At 45.5% G+C, this 27,194-nt stretch overlaps 8 protein-coding genes, 2 non-coding genes and 1 pseudogene across 11 annotated transcripts; 5 read left to right on the forward strand and 6 right to left on the reverse strand.

Moving 5' to 3' along the window:
* Window positions 1-1,160, reverse strand: TRVA0_015S00100 (annotated as a pseudogene). The gene has a single exon. A coding segment is annotated over exon 1 (1,160 nt).
* A 483-nt stretch (window positions 1,161-1,643) lies between these two features.
* TRVA0_015S00122 (Gfo/Idh/MocA family protein) lies at window positions 1,644-2,750 on the forward strand (the record flags this gene model as incomplete). The annotated part of the gene is made up of 1 exon (XM_076684345.1): window positions 1,644-2,750. The coding sequence occupies one exon, from the start codon at window positions 1,644-1,646 to the stop codon at window positions 2,748-2,750; it is 1,107 nt and encodes a 368-aa protein (XP_076541313.1).
* A 264-nt stretch (window positions 2,751-3,014) lies between these two features.
* Window positions 3,015-5,291, forward strand: TRVA0_015S00144 (uncharacterized protein; the record flags this gene model as incomplete). Its single annotated transcript, XM_076684346.1, has 1 exon — window positions 3,015-5,291. The coding sequence occupies one exon, from the start codon at window positions 3,015-3,017 to the stop codon at window positions 5,289-5,291; it is 2,277 nt and encodes a 758-aa protein (XP_076541314.1).
* Window positions 5,292-7,145: 1,854 nt separating this feature from the next.
* On the forward strand, window positions 7,146-7,514 carry TRVA0_015S00166 (uncharacterized protein; the record flags this gene model as incomplete). The annotated part of the gene is made up of 1 exon (XM_076684347.1): window positions 7,146-7,514. One exon carries the CDS (start codon window positions 7,146-7,148, stop codon window positions 7,512-7,514), a length of 369 nt encoding a protein of 122 aa, XP_076541315.1.
* A 652-nt stretch (window positions 7,515-8,166) lies between these two features.
* On the forward strand, window positions 8,167-8,601 carry TRVA0_015S00188. Its single transcript, XR_013062082.1, has one exon. It is a non-coding gene; the product is annotated as an uncharacterized misc_RNA (transcript).
* Window positions 8,602-8,637: 36 nt separating this feature from the next.
* On the reverse strand, window positions 8,638-8,749 carry tRNA-Leu(CAA). The gene is made up of 2 exons: window positions 8,710-8,749; window positions 8,638-8,682 (listed from the first exon to the last, which is right to left on the reverse strand). It is a non-coding gene; the product is annotated as a tRNA-Leu (tRNA).
* A 1,132-nt stretch (window positions 8,750-9,881) lies between these two features.
* Window positions 9,882-12,278, reverse strand: TRVA0_015S00232 (phosphoenolpyruvate synthase; the record flags this gene model as incomplete). The annotated part of the gene is made up of 1 exon (XM_076684348.1): window positions 9,882-12,278. One exon carries the CDS (start codon window positions 12,276-12,278, stop codon window positions 9,882-9,884), a length of 2,397 nt encoding a protein of 798 aa, XP_076541316.1.
* Window positions 12,279-15,354: 3,076 nt separating this feature from the next.
* On the reverse strand, window positions 15,355-15,921 carry TRVA0_015S00254 (uncharacterized protein; the record flags this gene model as incomplete). Its single annotated transcript, XM_076684349.1, has 1 exon — window positions 15,355-15,921. One exon carries the CDS (start codon window positions 15,919-15,921, stop codon window positions 15,355-15,357), a length of 567 nt encoding a protein of 188 aa, XP_076541317.1.
* Window positions 15,922-18,127: 2,206 nt separating this feature from the next.
* TRVA0_015S00276 (uncharacterized protein) lies at window positions 18,128-18,721 on the reverse strand (the record flags this gene model as incomplete). The annotated part of the gene is made up of 1 exon (XM_076684350.1): window positions 18,128-18,721. The coding sequence occupies one exon, from the start codon at window positions 18,719-18,721 to the stop codon at window positions 18,128-18,130; it is 594 nt and encodes a 197-aa protein (XP_076541318.1).
* Window positions 18,722-19,615: 894 nt separating this feature from the next.
* TRVA0_015S00298 (uncharacterized protein) lies at window positions 19,616-20,268 on the forward strand (the record flags this gene model as incomplete). The annotated part of the gene is made up of 2 exons (XM_076684351.1): window positions 19,616-19,810; window positions 19,858-20,268. The coding sequence occupies 2 exons, from the start codon at window positions 19,616-19,618 to the stop codon at window positions 20,266-20,268; spliced, it is 606 nt and encodes a 201-aa protein (XP_076541319.1).
* Window positions 20,269-20,342: 74 nt separating this feature from the next.
* Window positions 20,343-20,903, reverse strand: BNA1 (3-hydroxyanthranilate 3,4-dioxygenase; the record flags this gene model as incomplete). Its single annotated transcript, XM_076684352.1, has 2 exons — window positions 20,343-20,587; window positions 20,639-20,903. 2 exons carry the CDS (start codon window positions 20,901-20,903, stop codon window positions 20,343-20,345), a joined length of 510 nt encoding a protein of 169 aa, XP_076541320.1.
* Window positions 20,904-27,194: the final 6,291 nt, after the last annotated feature.

Raw genomic sequence — 27,194 nt, forward strand, 5'->3', positions numbered from 1 at the left:
GAGTTGTGCTGGGCGGAGATACGAGACATGAGATCTCGAATGACTGGTCGGATTGTGTTACCAGTAGCCCACACAAGCAGACCATAAGGAATCTGAACTGTTTCTTTGGATCCGTCAACATTTGTAGCCGCAGCAACAATGCTGGCTTCATCAACCTGCTTGACCATCGTCTTGGTAAGCACCGTAATGTTCTCATCCTCAAAAGCCTTATGGGTATACTCGATCAGTTGCTTGGAGAACGAAGGAAGCAAATTGGGCAATGCTTCAACTAGCGTAACTCTAAAATCCTTAGCAATTTCTGGAACCCATTTTCTAAGATCTTCCTCAAAGAAATCCTGTAGCTCAGCAGCAAATTCGACACCAGTGGGGCCGCCTCCCACAACGACAGTGTGAAGTAGTCTCTTTCGATCCTCATCATCCAAGTTTTTGAATGAAGCCCGTTCAACATTGTCCATGATTTTCTTCCGGATCTTCTGAGCATCAGTAACCTCTTTTAAGAAGTGAGCGTTTTCTTCTACTCCAGGAATACCAAAGGTTGAATTCATGGCGCCAACACCAATGACCAAAAAGTCGAAATCAATAGCCTTCTCATCGGCCTGACTTTGCCCATTGGAAATAGTCAACTTCCGATTCTCGTAATCAATCTTTGTGGCAGACGCCTCGTAGTAAGTAACATCTGACTGCTTCTTTCGAATAATAGTTCGAATAGGCTCCATAACCGATCGATGTTCAATGGTACCGGTGGTACAACTGGGCAGAAGAGGAGTGAAAAGAAAGAAGTTCCTTGGGGAAACAACAACCACATTGTAATTCGAAGTGTCAATTTTCTTTAGTAGGGAGACACTTCCCCATCCACTGCCCAATATCACCAAAGTCTTTTTGGATGGATGGTCCCATTGCCGGCTGCTTGCGTTAGGGATTCTATCTTTGATCAATGAATATCCGAAGTAGGACAAACCGAGCAACGCGATTCCATACGCCAATGTTCGACCCCATGGCTTCTTATTCGGTGGTGGTGAAGAGCCAGTTGGTTCATAGTACTGAGTTCTCTCAAGACGTGGTAAGCTTGAAGTATAGGCTCTCAGTCCAATCGACCTAAACGAAAACTTCTGAATTGGCAATGATCGCAACCCTGCAGGCCGGCCTTTAAGGAGCTGCATCGATTTCACTGACTGCAGTTGAGGAAATATATTTCTAGATGACTGTACGAGGGTATTATCAAAAACCAGTGCTAAAGATCAAGAAAAATTATCCAGATAACCGCATCATGGCCTGACATTCGGATCTCTTATATCATCTTGGTCGGCCATATCAGTTATTTCGTGTAGCGACGGTTACCGGTACCGGTATTTGATTGAAAACCTACGGCAAGAGATGCTTTCCCGACACCTTTTCGTTAGCCGGGCTTGTGCTCCCACCGGTTCCGGTTATCAATCCCCATCCCCGGTTAATCCATATGAACGGAACTGCCGGTGCAACATGAACTCTGGTTTCGGTAACCATCCTACCGAAGCCCCTGACGGCTATCGATATTTACTCTCAGCTGCAATAGAGTCGGCATTGTATCCCCACTTTTTATCACCAACATATAGCACTCTATGAGTTTAAAACGCACTTATTGTCGTCTCCTGCTGTAACGCAAAATGGTTCACACCACTACCGTGAGATGGGGTATTCTAGCAACTGGCTGGATTGCCGAAGCTTTTGCCAAAGACATCTTGATTGACCCAACCACGAGAAATGTACGCGATGTAAACCATGAGATTGTGGCAGTAGGCTCCTCCAATGATGTGCAAAAGTCCCGAGACTTTATCAAGAGAGTTGGCGCATCGGAGTCTACGGTTGCCTACGGAAATTATCGAGAACTCGTGAATGACCCGAAAGTAGATGTCATCTATGTGGCAACTCCCCATACCTATCATTACGACAATGCCAAGCTTGCTATAGAGGCGGGTAAGCATGTGCTGTGTGAAAAGCCTTGCGCTATTAATGCAGCTCAATTGAACCACCTGAGGAAGCTTGCTGAAGAAAAGGGCCTGTTTTTCATGGAGGCAGTTTGGACTCGCTTTTTCCCATTAGTGCTTGACCTTCAAAGAAACCTGTTTGAGACCAAAATCATTGGAAAGATATACAGGACTTTTGCCGACTTGAGTGTTAAATTTGACATTGATAATGCCCCTCCCTCCAACAGAATGACTAATCCTGAGCTTGGAGGAGGCGCTCTATTGGATTTGGGTATTTATGCATTGACTTGGGTGTTCCTCATCAATTATGCGGATCCTGATAACCAGAGACAAGCTCCCAAATACTCTGGCAACATTATCAAAACTCTTCATTCCGGCGTAGATGAGCACACTTCCATCACTTTAGCCTTTGAGCAAGGTAGAACCATGGCAATTGCTACCACTAGTCTCACCGCACCACCTAATCATGATGCATGCATTCGAATTGAGGGCTCCGAAGGCGTGATTACAGTTCAGTGGTCTCCCTACCAACCTGCGAGTTACACTGTGTATAAGTATCTCGCCAATGAGCGCCTCTCAGACGGTGATGTTAGAACATTTGAGATTCCTGTTGGACGTGGGATGTTCTGGGAAGCAGATGAAGTAGCCAGATGTTTGAAAGCGGGAAAACTTGAGTCGGATCGAATCCCGCTCGAAGAGAGCGCTTTAATTACTTCCATTATGGATAATATTCGATACAGCAATAACTTCCGATATCCTGAGCATCTTGAGGCAGTCACTAAATAGACTCTGGTCAAAATAGAATATCGGTATAGACTCAGGTTGCTTTAGCTCCTCTGTTTTTTTTTTTTTGCACTACCGTGCTGATCCCCTTTAACCAGCCGAAATTTTTTCTATTCTTGCGGTATGATGGCTTCTTCAGGTACATTGAGTCGTCCTCTTACAGTTCCGGCATTACAATAATTTCTACTCATGCCAAAATGGGCTTTTGCCGGATGTGTCTTATAATAAAAATGCTAAGATATAGCCGGTGTCATTCACCGGCAATGAATGTCTGACGTCCGTTCTCCTATATTGGCTATATCCCACTATTATGCTTTCTTCTCTCATGAAAGTAGTAATTTAAAGAGTCTCATTTTCGCTGAGTTATTGACAATGCCTCAAGACTCTGTTACAGGAGCAGACATGCCTTCGAAACCTCGGCAACGTGCTTCTTTCGTTTGCCGAAAATGTCACCGGCTCAAAATGAAGTGCGATATCACAACCCACGGTATTCCTTGCTCAAGGTGTGAAAAAAGTGGCGAGTCGCCATGTGAACTCTTTCTGTCCAAAAGGAGGTCCGGTCTTGACGTGGTTGAATCTCTAATTTCAATATCGCGCAGCAACCGGATGTCGGGTGCCAAATCAAGTAGCAGCCCTGTTGATTCAACAATGCAGGACCAGGGGGCCAAAGAAGTCGTGCATATTGTAAACAAGGGAAATACAAGTGAAGGGTGTAATACATATCCGGCTAATGACTCCTCCAGTAACACATTGCAAGAGGCCTCGGAGACGACGCCATGCTTTTTACTCGGCTCTCCATTAGCCCGATTAAATCAACTGGACTGCTTTTCGCCATTTGACACTAGCCACACAGCTATCCCTATCAATAGCCAGACAATTGGTAGTGGCTGTAATATCTCTGGCGATGAACCGGCTTTTAAGTCCCGGACAGCCTTCCGGCAACCAGCGAGGCAACTATCGGCATATAAAAGGGACGCAGAGAGTCTGGAGTTCAACATAAATATGGCCCCTCACCTTCACGGAAATATCAATCGTCAGCGGTTGATGTTTTTAGGCGAATCATGTCCTTTGAGTTTGTTACTACGAAGGCTTCATGACAGCGGCCATGCTAGTATTACCACAAATGTGACTGATCTGCCAGCATTGTCTCCAAAGGCCAACCCTGATGGTCCCAGCGCAGCTAATTATTCTTACGCATCCAATGAGAATTTTCTGACGGCAAATAATACTGCCCGGAAGCTTGAAAATTGCGCATTAGACAAGCTATTGCATGCCTATTTCCACATAATCCACCCATTTTATCCCATCATTAACCGCCGGTGGTTTGCCCAAGAATACGAATCGCAGACAGCTCCACTGGCACTACTAAATGCTATGTGCTTTGCAGCCTGCTACCATTGTGATTCTTCGACATTATATGATGCTGGTTTTTCGTGTCGACATGACGCCAAAAAAGCGTTTTACGAGGATGCAAAAAGACTTTTTGACGAGGACCAGGATCCTGACTTAGTGATCTTATTGCAAGTTGCACTCCTCTTATCATTCCATGGAGGAAAGCCTCAGCGAGTGTGGAATGGCCGCTCTTGGTTAGCACTGGCGGTTAATATCGCCGAAGACTTGGGCATGCATAGATCGACGATTCATTCCCGAGTAGATGAGCAAGATAAGAGACATCTTCGAATAATTTGGTGGTGCATGGTGATGCGAGATATAACAACTTCTATTACTCTCGGTCGACCTCATAAAATTTGCGACCTGAGGTGCGATGTGGATCTCTTAACTATTGAGGACTTTGAAGAGGTAGACCGGGATCCGGACAATACTGATTTATTTGGGAAAGCAGATACTGAGTATTACCATTTGCTCATTGGGGTTTGCAAAGGTAACATTCTTATGTGGAAAGTTTTAGGCAGCCGCTACGACCCTCGATCGGATCCGCGATACAACCCTTCCGAGTATAGTAAAGAGCTTCTTGAACTTCGGAAATCACTACCAGAGTGTGTAGACTGGAGCAAGCGACCTAATTCGCTCCCTGCATTGTACATGGCCATGGTATATCATCATTTGATGATATATATTTCTCGTCCACGAATGATTGACTCAGAAATTTTAGAAGTATGTTCAATGGAACAGTCTGTCAGATCGGCGAATGAAATTGTGTCACAAGTAGCCAAACTTGCCGCCAATGAAATACTGGCCATTCCACAAGATGTCTATCCATTATTCGTCACAGCTATGGCCATACTCATTGCAGACTATCGGTCGAACCATTCAGTTGTTTCAAAACTACAGCTACAGATATGCCTGATGACGCTCAACCAGGCCAGAGATAACTGGGATCATGCGGTATGGCTCAGAAGTTTATTTGAACGAATGCTTGAGGAGAATGAAACTACCGGCACCAACCCCAAAGATCGCCAGCAGTGCATTTCCCAGTCCCAGCACGCATTTTTGGAACAGCCAGCAAATAATAACGGCATGAGCAACACCAACTACAATTTTGGCGATGATATTGGTCTAGTGTCATTGATTACGCCAAGGTAACTTAACTTACCGGTATATATATATCTATTTTATTTTATCACGATCTGTTATATTTTTAGTCATATGCTAATATCTTATCGTTAGAAACTTCCCGTACCATACCCTGAGATGAACTTATGACTATTGAATCATGTAACGGTGCGTTTGACACGTTGACAATACTCCTTCTGCAAGCATGGTCATGCTCTAGTATAGTTCATCAGCTTCCAATAAACCTTGAGATGTACTCAGATTCCTCAATGGTGTACAAAATTCGTAAAAAAAATCGTACGATAAATAGCATTCACCTCAACCACCAACTATGCTCTTTCTAATTAACGAAACGCAGTCTGTTGGAGATTGGTCTTGATCAATCAAACTGGTCAATGCCATAGCGGGGTGATTTTGTTTGCCTGTTTACAGCCGACAGCCGGAGAGATTGAATGTGGGGTATGTCTTACATCAAGTGGATCTTTGAGGCATTGCGAGAGGGGCTGTATAGGGCGGAGATAAGGTTCTCGATACGGGTACCGCAGTGATCAAGGCGTCGCGCATAATCACTTGAAAGTATTGCAGTAGTAGTGATTTCATAGTAATATTAGCCTTTGCATGTATTTTCAATCAACTGCTAATACCAGGTACTGACGTGAAGCAATGCTGCCATTCTAATGAAGGATGAAGACAATTGCAAACTGTGCCTCATCTCTATATGAAGACATAGAATAGAAAGAGAGTGCCAAGCTTTTGCTAAGGGATTCTATTAGATGAATGAGCTTAGAGTGGAGAGATAGATGTTTGAGAGCATTGTAGAGTGGCTGCTTAACGCCTTGCAGAGTTTAAACCAATTGAGTACCAAAGACATAGCCGGAGAAGCATTGCGTTGCGTTATTTCATGAAGCATATCACTGATGAACCATTTACAGTATTATTTCTTGTAGCATATTACTCATGAACCGTTTACAGTGAGTAGTAATAAGATCAGTATGCACACAACCTCCTGTAATGAGTTCCAAGAGTAAGCTCCGGAAAGGCGGGTGAAATTCTGAATAAAGGTGGAGTACGTATCGAGCAAGCATCTCGACAGAATCATACAATTAAATGGGTATAATGATATTGAGCTATATATTAAGTCTATTTCCGTGCCAAAATTTTATATGTGATAGTTCAGGCACACTAATAAGAGGATGATCTGTTAGCTTATCTTCAATCTCCAAGGATTGGACACAGATCTAAGACAGTTAGAGTTCAGTTCTTAACGGCTTTCGCTTCATCACTTGCCACTCCCTTATTATAAATTACAATACAAAGAGGTGTAGGTGAAGAGGAAGAAAACTTCTCACTCTCACAGCTTGTAGTTATAAGCTGTGCTTGCGCTAATTCAATCTCGGACTTAATCGATCGAGTGTTCCTATCAACAGGCCATTATCCTGCTCACTCACCATTCTCACAACATATTGCAGCTTCACTGAACGGCATGAACAATGCAGCAAAATAAAGCTAATAAGCAATATCTTACTCGGAAGAGAGATAAAGTATTCTTTTCCGTGATTCCCGCAAATTATGCTCTGCTGTGCCATGGGTTTCACATGTTATTGGATATGATAGCGCTCTCCTGAACGGAATCATTATAAACAAGTACTTTCTCGACGTCTTTAATCAGCCGAATGCTACGGTTCTGGGCCAAATAACTTCTATATTTGACCTCGGAAGTTTCTTCGGCTGTATTGCACTCTGTTTCATTGGAGATTATCTTGGCCGTCGTCGTGCCATTTTTTGGGCCGCCTGATTACAATCGTTGGAGCAATTCTTCATGCGAGCTCGTTTACCTTCGTCCAGTTGATCGTCGGCCGTGTAATCGCAGGGCTTGGCAATGGGATGCTAATTTCGACTATTCCAGTATGGCTTGCCAAAACTTGTGGACTCCTTTACAGAGGTAAATTTATTGCATGCCAGCTGGCTATTGCTGATTTTGGTTGTGTTATCGTTGGCTGGATCAATTTCGGAATGCGATCTATTAATTCTTCATTTGCATGGAGGTCTCCAATTGGACTGCAGTGCATTTTTGCTGTCGCTTGTGCATTAATGTGTCTTTATCTCCCTGAGTCGCCTAGATGGCTCGTATCTCGAAACAAAATTGAGGAGAGTGAGCATGTGATCTCATTGGTACTAAAGAAACCGGTGGACGACGCTGAGGTCCGAACCTTGCGAAATGAAGTTGAGATTAATTACCTCCATGAAGGTTAGACAACGGAGTGTCTAAATTAAAGACGGTAAAGAAGGAAACAAGTAGATAGAGGGAATCATGGCTCTTATAATAGCGATTGACTTCGGGACGGAGCTAATGCGTTACGAGGAGACAGCGCATTCCTAGGAGTCTACTTTTCTGACGCCCAACAATCCATTGCATAAATCCGGAGCATTAAGGAATTCTCACGCGATGCAAAATGATCAGGAGTTTAAAGTTCATTATAGACTGTGCTTCCCAGAGGCAATATATAAAGCAATAGAGTATATATACATACTATAGGGAAGCAGTGACAGTTGGCAAATCTTATACATTATAAGCACGCATGCAGATCAGCCGTACATTCAGGGGCCGGGGTGACTGCCTAGGCTGCCAAAAAAAACCATTGCAATATTGTATAAATTTATAAACAGTACTCTACTGTGTCATGATCTCGACGTGTACAGCGCTTGGCCAGCTGCCATATATATACATGCATGTAAGGTTCCCCGTCCATAGTTAGGAGTCCGAGACGTTCTATTCGTCACCTGGCGTTGCTACACCCCGCCATTTCACTTATTGGAACCAGCCCTCACCGTTTCACCCTTTCCACCGGGGATGAAGTCTATATAAACTCGATCGGCTTCTTTTCTGTACTTTCGAATTCTTATCCTTTGGATTATTGTCTTCTCAGTTCTATAGTAGTGGCGCCAATGACTAATCCAAAGGCCCTTGAGCTCTCCTGCAGCGTTAACCGTATGGCTGCACTGGTCGCGGACGTCCCTGGCGGCATCGTCACGGGGGTAAACGGCTGGTGTGTAACGTAGTCAGTTACAATCCTGGGGAGTCTCGACGGGGCCTAACGGCCTTCATCGGGGCTCCCCTATAGGCTTTTTCTTTGCCCGACCGTTGCTGACATATATATATTGGCGGGCTGCTGGGAGTTTTCCCATGCATATGCTCGAGTTTTCCCCGTATATATACACAAAAATGTTACACTTTTGGTGGGAGCGATTTTTTCTACCGTATACACATTATAACTTTTCTAACTGTGTAATTATACTATATATAACTTAATTTAAATTTCTAACCGCGCGCGCGTGCGGTCGTCATGGCAACGCGTATACGCGCGCGCAAAAAATATGACACCTGTGGGATTCGAACCCACGCCTCTTACGAGATTCGAAATCGCGCTTTTAGCACCGAAAGGTTTACACTTGAGTCGAACGCCTTAGACCAACTCGGCCAAAGTGTCAGAGGTTCAAAAATTGTTTTTGGTGAACAGCACATCTCGGTCTGCTTACGTAATCAAAAAATCCAAAAAAGAAAGGGGTTTGCGCCGCCATGTACAGATTTTGTAAGGACAAAGCCTTGTATCGACTGCAACGACTCCAGAATCGTGCGCTGAGGCGGATCTTAGGGCAGCCAAGACGACCCCGGTGAGAGTGCTACACAAAGAGAGTGGAATAATGCCAATCCAGTACCGACATGAACAGCTAAAGAGAATGAAAGCAGCTCGCATCATCTATCGCATGGCCGCCGGTAACCCTGTACGCCGGCGAGCACAGGCCTCAAGCAGGTTTCTTTATTCCCCTTTGGAAGCCATAATTCAGAGCTTAGGCCTGATTGACGCGATAGACCCGTGGCTAGACATACAGTATCGGAGAAACCTTGATGCAGGCCCACTTCGCGAGCGCTGCGCGGCGAAGTGGTTTGAAGGCCCATGTAGGAGGTAATAGATCCACCGAAGTACAGAATACGGGATTATATTTACTGTGTGACAATAAAAAAAGGTTAAGATGCTAACGGTTACTCATAGTTATTTCAAGGACTCAATACGAGTCAAGAGCAATTCGGAAATGCAAGGACAATACGACGATGAAGAGCTAACATGGTCGTGTACTATTTAGAAAAATGGCCAATTTTAAGGGTACATGCAATGCTGATGAGGTCAGTGAAGCTTCCCGAGGGGATAATAGTTGCGCAATATAATGCACCAGCCACAAAATTCAATTGACATGACTCCGCGAAGCGGAGCTACGGGAGCTCGAGGGCTGGCCCTCGAATATTAGTCAGGCAACAATGAGCTTGCGTAGAGGTTAACCAATTGAGTAAGGAATCTGCGAAGCGGGGCTACGAGAGCTCGTGAGGTTCTATCAAACTAATTAAGTAAATTTAGAGTGCTAACAAGTTAAACTACATAAAGATGGAGTGTGAGGAGGCTAGTGGTGGGTAGCTGTAATGATATTAACGTATTTAAGTATAATTGTAATGGTATTATTATGAATATTAATAAAAAAAAGATCCACCGGTGCTAGCCCAATATAGCGTTGAAATACACAACGCGTTGTCCCTTAAAATTGCCGCCATCATTACCAGAGGATAATTTATTGCTTCTCGCTGGCAATGACGTGCTGTTTAACAGCAACGAAGCTGTCAGGGATCACCGAGATGGAGTCGATCCCGGCTTCAACCAGGAACTTGGCAAACTCGGGATGGTCGCTCGGGGCCTGTCCGCAGAGACCGATCTTGCAATGCTTCTCACGCGCCACCCTGATGACGCGAGAGATCATCCATTTGACGGCCGCATCTTGCTCGTCGAAAAGGTCGGAAAGCTCACCAGAATCGCGGTCCACCCCAAGCGTCAGCTGCGTCAAGTCGTTGGAGCCGATGGAGAAGCCGTCAAAGTGCTCGGTGAACTCGGCGGCCAAGATCACGTTGGATGGGATCTCACACATAACGTAAACCTGCAGACCGTTCTCGCCTCGCTTGAGCCCGTTGTCGGCCATAACGTCCAACACCTTCTTGGCTTCGTGGACCGTCCGACAGAACGGGATCATCACAATGGCGTTGGTGAGGCCAATCTCCTCTCGCAGACGCTTGATGGCGCGGCACTCCAGCGCAAATCCCTCCTTGTAGAGCGGCGAATAGTAGCGCGAGGCACCGCGGAACCCCAGCATCGGATTCTCCTCCTTGGGCTCGAACTGGGCGCCACCAATCAGGTTGGCGTATTCGTTGGTCTTGAAGTCGCTCATGCGGATGATGGCGGGCTTGGGGTACACTGAGGCACACAGGGCCGCGAAACCGCGCGAGAGCTTGTCGACGAAGTAGTCAGGCTTGCTGTCGTATCCGGTCGTCAGTCGAGTGATTTCACGCACGGCGTCGGCATCCTTCAGCTGGTCGAAGTGGACCAGCGCCATGGGATGGATCTTGATAGCATTACTGACGACAAACTCCATGCGGGCGAGACCGATGCCATCGGCCGGGAGTCGCCACCACCGGTAGGCAGAGGCGGGATCGCCTAGATTGAGCATGACCTTGGTTCGGACCTCGGGTAGCGACCACAGATCGACCGTGTGAGTCTTGACGTCGCATATGCCCTCGTACACAAAGCCCTCGTCGCCCTCGGCACACGAGACAGTGACATCCTGGCCGCTGTGCAGCACAAAAGTGGCGTTGCTGGTGCCTACGATGGCGGGAAGGCCCAATTCACGACTAACGATGGCGGCATGCGAGGTCCGCCCGCCGTGGTCGGTGATGATGGCTGCGGCCCGCTTCATGATAGGCATCCAATCCGGGTCGGTCGACTCCGTCACGAGGATCGAATTATCGACAAACTTGTCGATATCCTTGGCCGACTCGATCAAGCAAATACGCCCCGCCACAGCCGCATCGCCAATCGAACGGCCAGTGGCCAAGACGCGGCCCTTGTTGCTGACCTTGTACGTCTTGAAGGCGGCGGTAGCATCGCGACGCGATTGTACCGTCTCGGGCCGAGCCTGGACGATGAACAGCTCTCCCGCGATACCGTCCTTGGCCCACTCCAGGTCCATGGGGCACCCATAGTGGTTTTCAATGGTGCATGCCCAGCGCGCTAGCTGCAGGATTTCTTGGTCATTGAGCACGAACGCGGCACGCTCCGCCTTAGAGGTGGGTACGTTGCGAGTCGGCATTTGGTCGTTGCCGTAGACCATTTTCATCGCCTTTTCACCGCGTTTCTTCTCCAAGATGGGAACCACCTTGGGATTGCCGTCCAGCAGCGGCTTGAAGACGTGGTATTCGTCGGGGTTGACGGTGCCCTGCACAATATTCTCGCCGAGGCCCCATGCGGCGTTGATGAGCACCACCTTGTCAAAGCCGCTCTCGGTGTCGAGGGAGAACATGACGCCGGAGCCACTGAGGTCGGAGCGAACCATGCGTTGAACACCGATTGAAAGTGCCACGCTCATGTGGTCAAATCCCTTGGCCTGGCGATAGCTGATAGCCCGTTCGGTGAAGAGAGAAGCGTAACAACGTCGACACGCATCTAGGACGGCATCTTCGCCCGAGACGTTCAGATACGACTCCTGCTGACCGGCAAAACTCGCGTCGGGCAAGTCTTCGGCGGTCGCGCTGGAACGTACGGCAACACCCAGGTTTTCAACTCCAGCCTTGGACGAAAGTTCCCGATAACTCGCCTTGATGGCATGTGCTGCGTCCGCTGGCCAAGTGCCACGGAGGAACAAGCTCCGTACCATATGGCCTGTCTCGGGTAGGGACAGCTTGCCCTCTTGCCATTCCTTGACCAGCGCTGCGATCTTGTCACGGATGCCGTTGGAGTCAACGTAGTACCAATAGGTGTGCGCAGTGGTTGCGAATCCAGATGGCACGGCGATTCCTTTCGCCGAGAGGGTACTGATCATTTCGCCAAGGGAGGCATTCTTTCCACCAACCACGCCCACATCGCCACGCCTCAGATGCTCGAAGTCGAGCACAAGTTGTGTGGGACTCCTTTTGTTTTCCATTTTTTTGTTACTCTTTGTTTAGTGAAGAATTGTTCTCCCGGGCGAAGAATTGTTGTCTATTTAGTAAAGAATTGTTGTCTCTTTAGTCAAGAATTGTTCTCCTGGGCGAAGAATTGTTGCTGTTCAATGAAGAATTGTTCTCTTTTTAACGAAGAAATTGTTCTCTGTTCAGCGAAGAATTGTTCCCTGTTTAGCGAAAGATTTGTTCTCTGTTTAGTGAAGAATTGTTCTCTGTTTCCCGGTCGATAAAAGCGAATCAAGTGTCAACAGATGCCAGCGCGCCGAAAAATCGTGTCCTTGATAACGTTAGGTTGGTCAGAACGTTAAAGTTATCTCTGTAATGATGGTATTTCGTTATCGTCCATAAAAAGGGCTGCACACGTCCCAGATATACTCCAGACGTCGGAAACAGGCCATCCTGAGAGCTTGGGATGGATTGTCTCGACCGAACCATCTTCGGAGAATCGGATAGCTTGTCTCGACCCATCCTCGGAGAATCGGAGCTCTGGGTGGTGTGATATGCATCCCCATTCATACAAAGACCCCCAATTTCTCTGTATATTTTCTAACATGTGACGATTTGACCAATTCCAATAAAGTCACGACTGAGGTCGCCAATCATACGACTATTCCGAGTTGCCGTCGCTATCCGTCCCATCCTTTTAAAAAAGTGGGTATGGATCGTTACCTCCTAAGCAGTCCATGCACCTTCGTTTTGATCACCGAAGGTAGGCCTGCCCCACTCTTTCTCCCAATACAGTGGCACCTCGTTCCCCGTTTTTATACAATACCGAATATTTTTTTAAAAAATAATGACCAATTGACGATTACAAAGGGATTAGTGAATTTTTTTAATCTCAATTTCAGCTATATGGTTGTCGAAAAAAAAAACATCTAAATCCGATTTCTCGACGTCGAGTTCTTCAATCTCAAGACATGGGACCAGATGCCTTCCCCGACCCTTTGACCCCACATTTTCTCGCGTACAGTAGGAACTAAGAGGTCGGCGTTTTTTAGACCCCGAGAGTGCGCACGCGCCGTAGATTCTATACCGTTATTATGTCTGAATACGCATATTTTTGTTTTACCGGTATACATGCATAATTTTTTGTTATATTTAAGACATCGTTAGTTTCAAGGGACCTCTTGAATTCAATTTCAAGTATGGAAAAGTTCCCTAACTATTTTTTATCAATAATGCCGAAACGAAGAAGCTATCACGAGTTTGGTGCCACATCATCTGCGAAGCCAGCTCCTAAGAAACTGAAAACCGGTCACGAATTAGGTTATTTTTCTACGTCTAATGTGAAACGAAGGCGGAAAGTGACACTGGATAACACAAAGTACTATAACTATGTGGCAAGGCAAATGTATCTGCTTCTGCAACGCATTACGGGATTCCTGAATCAACCGTTAGGTATCATCTTGGTCATCCATTACACAGTGACCTAATACACTTCACATGCAAAGGAATTGTACATACCTATAGCAGCAGAGAACGCGCTTAAAGCGTCAATCTACGTGTTAGGTGATTTAATGGGCCGTTCTGTCGCCTCGAAGACGGTGATGGGTCTTGCCAGTGCCCTTCGCAGAATTATTGCGTATGACCTAGGTGACGATAGCTATTACCGACCTCCAAAATATCATTGGTTCAAGAAATTTGCTCTACGATGGGGAATTCCTAGCCCGAGAGCCGTTAACGTTCGAAGCTGAATGTCCATAAAGCTGGAGTAGAGAAATGGATCAAATATACTAACGCACAGATAGCAGGCGTACCGTTGAAAAACATTGCAAATATGGACGAAACGGGCTTCCATATTGATGTCAAAGAATACGGGACAATTGTAGTCATGGACGACTTTGGAGTACGGATGCCAGCCAATCGCTGAGGTGATGCTGTTACTGTCGCTGAAACAATATTTTTGCTTCAGGGAAGACACTACCACCTTTTATGATTTTAAAGCGCCAGCCAGCGAAAGAAGCAGCCAGTCTATTGCGGAGATGAAAATAAATTTCCTTACATATGCAAACTTCAGTACAGATTAGGCATTTGAATTAGCTCCATCAGGTAACATTAATGGCGGCCTTTTCCTCAAATCGCTGAAGCACTTCAACGATAACTACACTAGGAATGGGAGTAAGATATACGATCCCAGCTACCCTCGTTGCGTTATCCTGGTCAATTTTATGTCACATCACGATAAAGCTGCAAGCGATTTTGCCAGGAAGAACAACATTGTGCTTATCTCTCTTCCTGAAAATACCACAGATAGCCTTCAACCTCTTGATGTCGGATATTTTGGCCCATTGAAAAGGAAGCATAACTCTGTTATGGTCGAAAATGTATTCTACAAGTTTATTCCCCAAAATTTTGCGTGGCTGAAGGGGTTCATTAAGCCTAGAAAAGGGTTAAAAAAAGGACAAAATTGCAAAAGCCTTTAGAAAAGCAGGACTTGGAGCAGGAGAGGAACAAACTGAAAAGATTTTGGACCCCTATACTGATGTAGCGGGCAAGACTCGGGGACATATTGCTGAAAGTCAGAGAATAAATTCTTTCGATCCCAGAATTCTGACTTTGCTGTACATGACAAACCCTGAAGGGTTGCTGCTGAGAGACGTTAAGACACTTCACTTTGGAAGGAAGCGAATGATAACGATTATCTTGACATCGCTGAAGAATTAAGGCCAAAGATTCAAGAAGTGCTGAATCAATATGATTCTAGCTCAATTAGTAGTTCTGCCACCCTGATTTCGAGCGACCTCGTCGCTTTAATGTGTGAACTAATAAGCTTCAATTCACCAAAAAATGAGGCCGAAAGTTCAAGACCAGCGATGCGACTGAAGGTGAATACGATGTGTCTTCAGCCCCTCATACACCACCAGCATCTACTGATATTGATATTGATCTTGCCAACCCTAGGGCATCGTTATTGAAGTATTGCTAACTCAAGGCGGGAAAGAAATAACGAAACTAATTGATGCAGCCGCAGCATCCAGTGGCCATGAACACGACAAGATGCATATTTATTTTTAGTCCTTATGGAACCATTGCATTGAATATCTAGAAGGCGGATACTCATACGCTTGAGGGCGCGACGTTAACTGGGGCTACCGTGGTAACTGGGGCTGGAGCGGTAGTCGGGGCCGGAGCGGAAGATGGGGTGCTCTTTGGCTTTCGAATGCAAACCTTGGCAGAAGAGGTCTCTGAGCCGGTAGAAGTGGGATCAACAGCAGGAGCGGTGGTGGCGGCGGTGACAACTCGGGTCTCGGCAGCAGCAAGAGCAGTGGAGGCGTCTGGGGAGATAACCCACTTACCCGCGCCGACAGAGACACAGATGCCGACGGCAAGGTCGACAGCCTTGGAGACGTCGGCGCCATCTGCGCAGTTCTCAACGAAGCAGTCCGCGACGATGCTACCCCACTGTGGCATGTAGCAGAGGCAGCCAGGGTCCCAGTATGGGCATGGCGTGTTGGAGGTGCTCGCCTTAACGCATTCCTTAGCGCAGGCTGGGAGCTTGTCATAGATTGGGTCAGCAAAGCCGTTGATGCTGGCGGTATGTGGGACGGATGGATAAGTCTCGAAACCGGCGAGGACGGTAGAGACCGAAGCGGCAAGAGCAATGGCAGCAGCGGAGAACTTCATTTTTTGTGGCTGATAGACTAATGAGTGAAGTAGAAGTCCAGATTTCGAGGAGAATTGAACTCCATTTTATACTGCTCTCGTCCCCCCTATTCCACTCTTATTCGGTGCCCGAATTCGCAAGATCAGATTGATTAGATTGTCGGGGCGCCGCCTGTTACCTTCACGGCGTGCATATCTTGGCAAATTTCACCGCCAAGAAGAAAACAGTTCAAACGAGCAGGTGAACCCAAATTTGGAATATCAGATTGATTAGATGGTCGAAGTGCATATCTTGGCCCTCTATAGCCTGCATATCTTGGCAAATTTCACTGCAAAGAAAAGAAAAAAAGGCACCAACGGCTATACGCATGCTGGGAAATCCGCCGTTTTCCGATGCATTCAACCTGCATGGAGTTCACGTCAACCTAAACGGTTGTTTTATACGAATTCCTCTCGTGCCGCAGTGCTTTTCGCGTCTACCGGTAATCGTGATGTTTTCATATCTCGAAAGTAGGGAGTGAGGGAGAAATATCTTGGAGTCAGACGAAATAAACCGGAAGTCTGGAATTCATTAATAGTATTACAGGCGACAACCCATTGCACGCAGTTGGATCAATCCTTCTTTTCTTTTCCGGATGCAATGGGTGCCGCTATACGTGGGTCGATGGTTACATACGATGCTGCAAGCACACTGTATTGCAGTGGTTTGAACTTGGCGGAAGAGGTAGAACATGATCAATTGCCCCCGCCCTTAAAAAAAGGACGGTAACATTTCCGTACATAATGAAAACAGGTAACGAGGTATCGGTGGGCATTCCTCAATACATTGTCGCGTTTGTAAGGGGCCCGGTCATGCCCGAGAATACCACAGAAGTCGCTTAAAAAAACCCGCATTCATCGTGTCGAAAGCACACCCTAGAAAGCCTACACTACCATTTTTATCACTTTATAACGTTCAACATCACTCATAGAGCATATGTACTACGCCATACATGCAGTGTCTTTTACCTCGCTAGGACTATCCCACTACTGACGCATTTAATGCCTGCTTGAAGACATCAAAGAGAAAGAAGGGTCCACGTATGCCATTGTAATCGACATTAGTGGGACTTTCTACAATGCCACAAGACCATTGTAATATAGAATTTGGCAACAACGGATGTGTCAACAGCTGTGTTCAGTTGGCGTTACTGCTTTTAGAGTGAAAGGCGCACAACGCTTGAAGTGGATTATCTTGTAGTGAATGGAAATGAAGACAAAAGAAAGTTATGAAGGATCTTTCATCGTTCCTCTATCTCTTTGTCGCTCTTTATACTGCCGCTTTGCACAGAAAGGCCAAAGCAATGAAAGCCAAGGCCGTGGGGTTATTGTCAAAGCCTATGTATATTGGCTTGCAAGCAAAAAATCACGTTTCTTCACTTGAATCTTAAAGCCAGATTGAAGGAAACCCAAAGTACAAATAAAAAAAGGGCGATAATCTAACGAGTGACGGATATGCATCGCCCGGGGAGGAGGGTCGTCCTCCCCATGGGTAGTTGTAGAAGTTTGGAGTGGTATCAACAGAGTGAGGAATTGAAACGGAAAGTCGTCCGCTGGGGTTGACATCGCCAAACAAGATGTCCAAAATTGCATTACTGTACTCCTGACCTGGGTAGAATTGCTGGATAACAGCAGTTGCATTCTGGTAGATCTCGGTGGCACTAACTGGTTTGCCCGATACGAAGACAACAACAGTGGGGATGCCAGTAGCAATGGATTTCACAAGGCCATATTAAGCACCGACAAGATCAAGGGATGAAACGTCAATGTGCTCACCGGTAGTAGAATTGAATCTGTCCAGAGCTCGTTCTGGTCTCGTGACCAAGTATCGACCATTACTATGGCAACATCAGAGTCTGCAGCACTGAAACCTGAGGTATCGGTCGACAACCGTCCTGAAGTTAAACGAGCCGCCGCCCATTTCGACGTCAACACCGGTGTTTAGAATTAGCTCAGAAATAGTCTGCTTATCACCCACAGCTGCCTGGTGGTGGGTAGTGGCAACCAAATCAGAACCACCAGCATTGGTCATGGTGAAGTAATTATAGCCCCACTCTTCCTTGAGGATCTGTAATAAGGTGATAGTCAGTGACCGCAGGAACACCATCATAAGAAGAATAGGCCACTCTAATTGAAGTAGCCTTACCATCGATAATGGTTTGATGAAAGGGTCGGAGATAGATTGATCTCATATCTCGTTCTCCACCCGCGACAGGGGCAATATTGAGGCCACCCATTGGCGAACCAAAGCGGGCAAAGTGCTTGACCATGGCAAGTACATTATGTTTTGCAGACCAGTAACGAATGCATGGCCCATTTCGCCAGTAAGGTATGGGTCCTCGCCGTAGTTTTCCTCGACTCGGCCCCAACGAAGCTCACGAGCGAGATCAATAACAGGAGCAAAAACCTGAGAGGCACCAAACAGAGCGGCCTCATGGGCCACTACTTCTGCAACCTCGTGGATAAGGTCTGGGTTAAAGGATCCAGCCATGGCAATTGGATATGGGAAAATGGTGCCGTTTATAACCAAAGCACCATGGATACCCTCGGTTTGAATGAACGCAGGAATGCCGAGTTCAGTTTCTTCAACAAGATGCTTCTGGACATACTCCACGCCGGATCGGAGCATGTCGGCAGGAGCTGGCTGTCCAATATAGATGGATCCAGCCTTATACTTGAGCATCTCGTCCAACCCGGTCGAGTTGAATGCACCGGTCGTGATGTTCATGAAATCGGTGATATCTCCATGGATGAGCTGGGCGACCTTATCGGCCGTTGGCATTAGGTCAGTCTCTGGAAACGTTTTAGTTGTGTAGTCGTCAAGTTTATTTATCTCTAGACTTGTTTAGCTGAGGGTCTTATCCGCCCATACTTTCAATCGCGGACCGAGCAGTTGCATAACGTGTTTGACACCCCGACATGCTGGAGAATCTTCTGATTGTGTGGGGCTCCGCGGTACTTCACTGAGAGATGATGCAATTAGAATCCCGGCTATAGTTTATCTGAAAGAGTAGTCGCTAGGCAACTACAGAGGGAACAGTTATTACGGCTATAATGTTGAGTTTCCAACTGTCAATGGTTTTTCCAAGATACCAGTCACCGGCTGAATGTCGAAAAGCGTGCCCTTCCCCCCTTTTCCCCTCATAATTGGAATGATCTGGATCCAATAGACCCGTGGAAAACTCAGCGCTGTGGAAAGATTAATAATCACTGGCAAAATCGGTATAAAACTTCACTAAATGTGTGTAGATATCTAAGCACAGGGAAAAGAGCCATGCGATACGCATGGTTATTAGTTTTATGTGCTTGTGATGACATTTATATATGGTGCTTGGGATTTGATACGTTGCTTGATTAAATATTTGTAGACTCGTAGACAAATAGTCTCGGTTGTAGCTATTGTAAAATAGTGCAACAGATTGGCCCCGGTAGTTAATGCAATATTAATATTGCAGTACCCAGATGGAATAATGCACTTGCACTTACAACCTAGCTGTTAGAATAACATTTCCCGCACTACCTGGTATTATCATAACCGAGGGGAAATTCTCCAGAATAGTTATGGAATGCTTATATGCATTCAAACAGCTCATGCAAGATGACGATTCCCTGAGAAGCGGCTTATCGGCGGACCTGGGACAACATCTAATTTCCCCGTCCTACCGGTAAACGAACAATGTCGACGACGAGTAGTGTACCGAATAAATCTCAATTTTCGCCATCAAAATGGGATCTGATAAGGGTAACCGCTAATAGATTCACATACTCTAAGGAGTACATTGTGGCGTATGTACTTCTCACGATACTATCTATTATCACGGTCTCGCTATCACTAGCTACTCCGACAGGCTGTCCACACATTACCTTCTATGTAAGTAAAGACACTCAAGCTATCTAACATCTAACCCGCTTGGCCAGATCTTTGAGATTATTATCCTAATTGCCCTGCTGCTAGAGGTGGGAATTCGAATGGTCGCCTTGCGACGGTTCTTCTGGAAGTCATGGTGGAATGTCGCTGACGCGTTTTTAATGATCATCTGTGTCATTACTCTAGCACTTGTGTTTGCTGGGTGCTCCAAAAATGTGCGGATTGGCCGTCGGGCGTTCACCTCCCTGCTGATAATTCGGAACGGTGTCCAGATAGTGCGAATGGTCAACTTGATTTGGAGAAACAGCAACAACATCAACAACCGCCAAATCGACATTGACCTTGACCAAGTACAGGATTCAGGATTTATATTACTGCCTGAGGAAGAGAACGAACTGGATCCAGACGTGGATGATCTCCACCAATCTCCTCCGCATAACTATAGCGACGGCGAAAACTAACAACTAATTACAAAATGGACTAACAGATAATTACAGAATAGAGGGGAGTCGGATATCACTATCCGCTTTGTGTCTTATTTCGTGTTGGCAATTGTACCGCAGTTCTTGCAGGTTCGCTTCTCCATGTCCTTCTCAAAGTCCAGAATAGCGGCCTTTATCTGCGTTACGAGATTGACCATGTAGAAGGAGGCCTCGTACACAATGTTCTTGCAGTTTGGGCAGTACCACCGAAGGGTATCGTTCTGACCCTCGGGTCGATCCTGCTCAATTACGACGCCGATGGTATCAGCGTATCGAACCGGGTTATGCGGAACGTTGGCTAAACAAGTCAGTGATGAAAAAAACGACAAAAAAGAATGGAGTAACTTACCAGGAAGAAGGAACATGTCGCCCTCGTTGATGGTGATGTCCTTAAATTCACCGTCATCGACGACTTTAAGGGTCATGGTGCCCTTAACCTGGTGGAACCATTCCGGGGTCTGATTAATATGGTACTCTGCACGAGCGTTGGGCCCGCCGACTACCTGCACCATAAACCCGCCCGTGTACAGGCAGTAGTTGTTCACAGGAGGCTTCAGCAGGTGGGAATTCTCCTCAAGCCACTTTGGCAGATTGATTGGCGTTGCCAAAACCATTTTACGACTGTAGAGATCCTTTGGTTAATAGATTGGAGCGGTATATATACAGGGTTTAAATGTAAATGGAAAGCTGACAAACGCAACTGTTGTCTTAACTGATTTTCTTATACAGCTCTTCGGGAGTTCTTTCTCCAGGCGATCATGCCATTTCGCTTTCCGAAAATGGCCCGGTGGGAGAACCGCCGCACCGGATAGACCAACCGCGGCACGCATTTAACACGAAAATAAGCAGTTTATCAATACGCTATCGGTACCTCGGAATATTGTATTCTATACGAATTTTGGCAAACATAGTAGTGCAGTGTATTTTATGGTTCTAGCAAAGCTGTACATAGAGGTAGTCTGATAGATGCAAATGGAATAGGTTACAGAGATCAGATTTGACTCATTTGCAATGACATCACACCTAGTGCTACTGGTACGTATTGCAACGGTGGAGGTTATTACAGGATCATACAATTATTAGAGTGCTATAATCTTTCATACAACAATAATTTCGCCGTTTTATCAATTTAGTCCCATAGTTGTATCACGATTGCTTCGTGGGGATTGGGTGCCTCCCCGAATATTAAACAAACGGTTCTTTTAGGAGATTAAAAACCTGACCCATTAACTCTATGGGATTGACAATGCTTTGCTGGCGGGTTGACCCCGTCATTGAGTGATGGCCGTCTTTAAGGAATTGGGCCATTCTTTACTGTTTTGCCGAGTAGCGTCGATGGTCACTTGGGCCCCATTCAAGTGGAACTAAAGAAACCAACCGCAGGTTTTTGCGCTTGCAATTTAGTGAAAGGTAATGCATGTTGTAGATCTGCCCCGTACAAGAAAGTTCTAAGATGGTTATAACGCCTCTCAATTACACTTCGTCAAGAAGGTTTTCCCTAATGCTATCAGCGGTCTACCGCTGAGGAAATCGACCCCGTCTGCCTCTACTGGATATTGTTATATTATATTAGCAACCTCATGTACTTCGATTAGTTCTTTTTCGCCCTAGGCAACGGACTTTAATCAAGATTATTATTATTATTATAAGGCTCTCCAGCTGAAGGAATCCGTTTACTTTAGAGTATTAAAGTCTGAAGGATGGTACCTGTTGAATAAATGGATCCTTATCCATTCTTTCCGTCGCAGCTACTGGTTGTGTGTCAGAGACTTGGTCCCCGGTAAGTTCCTGCATTGCTGTCCATTTTCTCTCAAGCAAGGTGAGCCACTGTATCGTGTTCTTGTACGATCTCTTGGCCACCAGCGCCGTGTATGACTTCAACGTAGCGTTTATCACTCAATGCAATATCTGACAGTTCTTCCTCTGTTAGATCAGAGGACCAGAGTGGTGACTCTGGTTCTGCATATCTGTCTTCTGAGCTCATCCATGTTGCACATTCATCAAATCATTCTTATAGTCTTCAAGCTGCGGCTCCTCGGACGCTGGATCAGTTTCCATGGCCTCACTCCCTGATTCTGTAGGCACTGGATCAGTATCCATTGGTTCATAGCTTGTCATATTCAGATGTTGCATTTCCTCACCCCCTTGATCAATGCTACCAGAAGACATATCGCTGAAGTCTGCCTGCGGATCAAATGGGTCACCATGGCGATCACTTTCGGACCAGAATTTTAGCCCTTCGCCCATAGTTGCTGGGACGTATGTTTCTTGGCATACCGCCTGCTTCGTCTTCAGTATCTTTTTGGTGCCTGTTGTCTTTAGACTCATAGTCTATACCTAGGAAGATACCCAACCTAGCATTGGCCTCCCAGGACGCGCTTTTTGCCATTGATTCAATAGTGTACCCCACATCCAAAGACTTTGATTTGGTCAATGCCCACATGCTTACCAGGGAACAGTTCAACTTGGCACTCTTTTGTCTTTGAGTGAGGTAACTGACTTGTGGTCAGAGCAGCATATTTGATAGCTTCAGACCAGAAAAGGTGGGGCATCCACTGTTGAAGAGCATGCACTTAGCTCGGTATAATATTTTGCCTAGTACGCATGCCCTCGTCAGTACTTATAGCATCAAGCAATGCTGCGATATATTTTATTTGTACATGTTGCTGACCTGGTTATGATATTGAAATTACAGTATCAATACAAACTGAATTGTTCTTTTTTCACCTTCAGCATTGCAAAGAGTGTAGGACTCATAAATCTCTCTCTATTGAAGTCTTGCAGTTCATACTTGAGCATCTCAATCTCAAGGAACAGTGTAGATTGCTAGTGATATCAAAACCATGACAATGCCTATGCCAAAGGCTATTTTGGGCAAAGGTAGCCATTTTGCCATGTCCTATGTATTATCCAGTAGGAGGAGTAGATAGGCTAATGGCTGACATTTTTGAACATGGCGCACTCGAGCCAGGATACGACCTTTGAAATACATTTATGATATTTACCTACAAGAAGTTAAGGCTATCAGATTCAATTCAAAAGATAGTTGCTGGCCACACCACTGAGCTGTATATATGGTATGACTACGAAGTATCAGAGAGAGAAGACGAGAAAACGTTTGAAGTTATGCCAGAGCTATTCAGGTGTGTGAAGTAAGTAAGTATCAGCTGCAATGTTAGTCATTGCGATGACACGTTTGTAGCTTTTCAGAAAATGCTACACAAGTGGAAACCCAGTGTTGAGTTCTCTATATGACTTTTAGATCCAAAGAAGATGATGCTTACATTGACGCCTACAACATGAAGATTAAAGAATTGCATGATTCCAGATACTTCAAATATGATAGGGGTAAGCAGGCTCAGCCAACTCCTTTACCAATTTTGCGGACGAGAAGCAGAATTCGTACTCAATGGTCAGACTTGCCTCTACTGTGTAGCGGATTGGTTGCATTGACAATGCGAATCTGCTGTAAAACATTTCAATCGCATTGAATACCGCACACTGTCCAATACCTTTGCATAGCCAACACCAAAGGCGGCTTTCTTCAGAGTCCGCAACTTATGGTACCCCTTGGAGTGGAATAACCCTATATTTTGGGAAGTTTATGCGGTCAACAAACGGCTGACAGCATGACTCCTGATTGTATAAGTTTTATGGAAGCCACAAAGCTCAAAGTATTCCAATATCTTGGGGCACCCATTTCTGACTTAATCCGGGCTTCACTTCAGGTCAAACACACCTTAGAGCGCCTCACTGTCTGCGCTCAGCAGCTGCTTAGCTAGTTAATAAACGTAGGGATAGCTCCATAGCGTAGTACCCGGTGCTTGGTAAATAGACATGTTGGAGGCGTTGCGATTATTTAGTTGGTATTGACTTGCAGAAATGCGACGGCTTATTGAAGACGTATTAATAATCTACTACCGGTATAGAGAATGGATTGGAGGCGCTTAATAACCATTATCCTTGCTGCAGTTAAACACAGTAAATAGAGAACGAGCACAATTTTATAATGCAATGGAATTCATATTCTAATATATCAATCTGGCTTCGGAAACATCCAGATCGTAAAGCACGCGCCGACACTTATAGGGGTAGTCAATTCGTGTAATCCAATGTATCGAGCTAACAATCCAGTCTAATTCCCACTTCGATCGTAGCTGGATTTGCGACAATTTCGGACTCCTGCGGAGGAATGAAGAAATCACACCCTTGAAAAATTTGGAATCAACCCCACATTGGACAAGTAGGTCGTAATTGTCCTCATTGTAAACTCCAATCTCCAGGGACACCAACTCTGAAAAGGTAGCCAGAAAGTTTTGATAATCGGACAATTCTTTGCCGAAAGACCCGATACTTAACTCCAAGTGTTTTATCCCTAGGCCTGCACTGGCCAGTTCTTGGAATTCATATGCACTGAAGGGTGAAATATTGCCACACAAAATAGACAGCCATTCCAAAATATGCTTAGCTCCAAGAATGGTTTGTATTAGCCCATTCGCGGCATCTCCCCCATCGTAACCTAATTTCTTAAGCAGCTTGGCTCTCGATAAGTCTACGCAGAAGAGAATGGAAGCCGTAGAATCCAATTCACTCCCGTTATACTCGAACCCATCCGAAATACGAAGATACCCTACTCCAGGTGGCACTATGAGACTTCCACTTGTATAGTCCTCTCCTGCGGCATTCACAAGCTCAAGATATTTGATAGTGTCCGGTATCCAACGCGATCGAAAAATATCATTAGTAGTGAATACAATCAATGTGACCAAATCATTACACAAGAGAGCCAAATCGCGCCATTTAATTGGAGTCCTATCTTTTGACTTCCATAGCATCAACTCCGGTTTGGCGCAATAGAATTCATTTTTGATTTAAAGGTCCTTGATCTTCATGCCATCGATGTCAAGAAATGCTTGACCCTTGAAGTCGTATATCTCAATTGCTAGAGAAAACTCGGCAGTGGGTTTCAATCCATCCAACATATTTTGAAATGCTAGAAACCTGTCGTCACAAGGACTTGGCTCGTACCATACCCTGACTTTGCGAATATGCCTAAATAGCTCAGAAATAGCCTCATATGTGTCCTTATCGTCTCTCTCTGACACCAGCCTTAGACAGTATGGAAGGTCTGACGTAGGCTGTGCGTAGTACACAGCTAATTCCACGGTATTTTCCTGAACTGTTTTTCGGAAATGCTGATTTGACCTTAACTTTTTTAATTGCTGATAGGTCACTAACTGATATCTGAAGGAGTAGCCTGCCACTTCGGCAGGATTAGAGTAGTCCAACATTATTTCTCGTAATTCACCCATCTGAAAAGGGGATGCTATTGCTATATTCCTCCAGATCCGCTTCTGGCACAAGTAGTACCATTGTCTGGACACTAATCTCACTTCGCACCAGTCTTCATAAGGAAGAAGACCAAGAATTGTCTCATGGAGCTCACTTGAAAGTCTCTGCAGGAAGTCTGTACTTTTAGTCATCTGTTATCAGGCAAAGAAGCGTATGGATTAATATCTAGGTGCTGATATAACGTTATAGTGAGAACGGCAAAAAAAGGCAGACTACTTAATCTATAGTTGGAAGGGTGACAACTGCATTTATATAAATATGGCTACCAGTGGTTTTAGAACTTAAACTGCTCCTGACATTCATGCAGCCTTAGTGTAATTGATAACATAGCAATTTTGGACGGTTGCGCGGAAAGTCATATACTTTAAGACTCAACTATATAAGCTTTAAGGTCAAAACTGTAGATATGTAGTTACAGTATCGGTAGCCAAAAGCAGTGCCAAAAGACAATATTATCGAAACTAGTATCTTAGCCAACTGATAGTTGATCAAGATACCCACTTTCGAAATAAGCATGTCGTTGATTGGGCCCCATAATGTCAAATCAACAACATAAAGAGCTTACCACATTAAACACATCCTTTCCAAACAAACCACTGGTTCTAAACTTGATAAGAATTGGATGCGTATTCAACTTGACCTGCTTCTTCAGCAGACGCTAACAAAATAGAATTCAAGGTGTCCAAAAATATTCTCAATGGGATAAAGGTATTACGGTATGACAATTAGCGAAGGAGCCGAGACAAAAGAACAGAAGAAGCGGGCAGCCCTAGTAAGTGAACTTATGATACGTACTTATTACGACAATTAGCGAAGGTAACGAGACAAAAAAGAAAAGAAATCGACAGTTGGGGGTCGCTGTTGGAAACCGCTTGCTTCAATTTGACTCCAGCAGAGATCCCGTTGAAAAAGACTGTATATGCCGAAGCAGCATCGGAGTACGCCAGATGAAAAGTGAGGTGGGGAGAGGAGGAGGGCATTATAGCACTGAAAGAGCACACTGCGGGCTGGTGAGCAAGAATACAACACTCGTACCATTATCAACTACCTGTCATTTCAGCAATTCCAACATAGCATAGGTAGCAAAATAGATTTTCTGGGCAGCAAAAAACAGTAGATATTCTAATACTACGCCACGTGTCAATATTTTATCGCTCAGCATTCAGGAAATATTAGCTCTTTGCGTTGGCTAATGATAACCTTCAGCAGATATACAACAACGCCAATAGAGCAACTGGTCAGTACCACCTAGCTACCGGGTAGTGGTGATAGTCTCTCCTCTTCAGTGATCTGAACAAATACAGAGGCCTACGGATTGAAGCCCTACTATCGGAGTACAACGATACTAAATAATCAATTGGCCCAAAGAACCTCCACGAAGTGAAGCCTCCCCTTCCAATTGTACTACCGAGTAAATGTACAATTGGTAGTAGAGCTGGTGTATTCTCGATGGCCAGCCCTCGAGCTTCTGTGGCTCCGCTGCGCGGAGGGAGCGTTGCCCCAGCGACTGGCGTTGCCAGGGCAGTAGGGGGGCCGTGCGTGCCCTGGTGTAC

Source organism: Trichomonascus vanleenenianus (genome assembly GCF_965637985.1).
Source record: "Trichomonascus vanleenenianus strain CLIB 3782 genome assembly, contig: TRVA0_015S, whole genome shotgun sequence".
NCBI lineage: Eukaryota > Fungi > Ascomycota > Dipodascomycetes > Dipodascales > Trichomonascaceae > Blastobotrys > Blastobotrys vanleenenianus.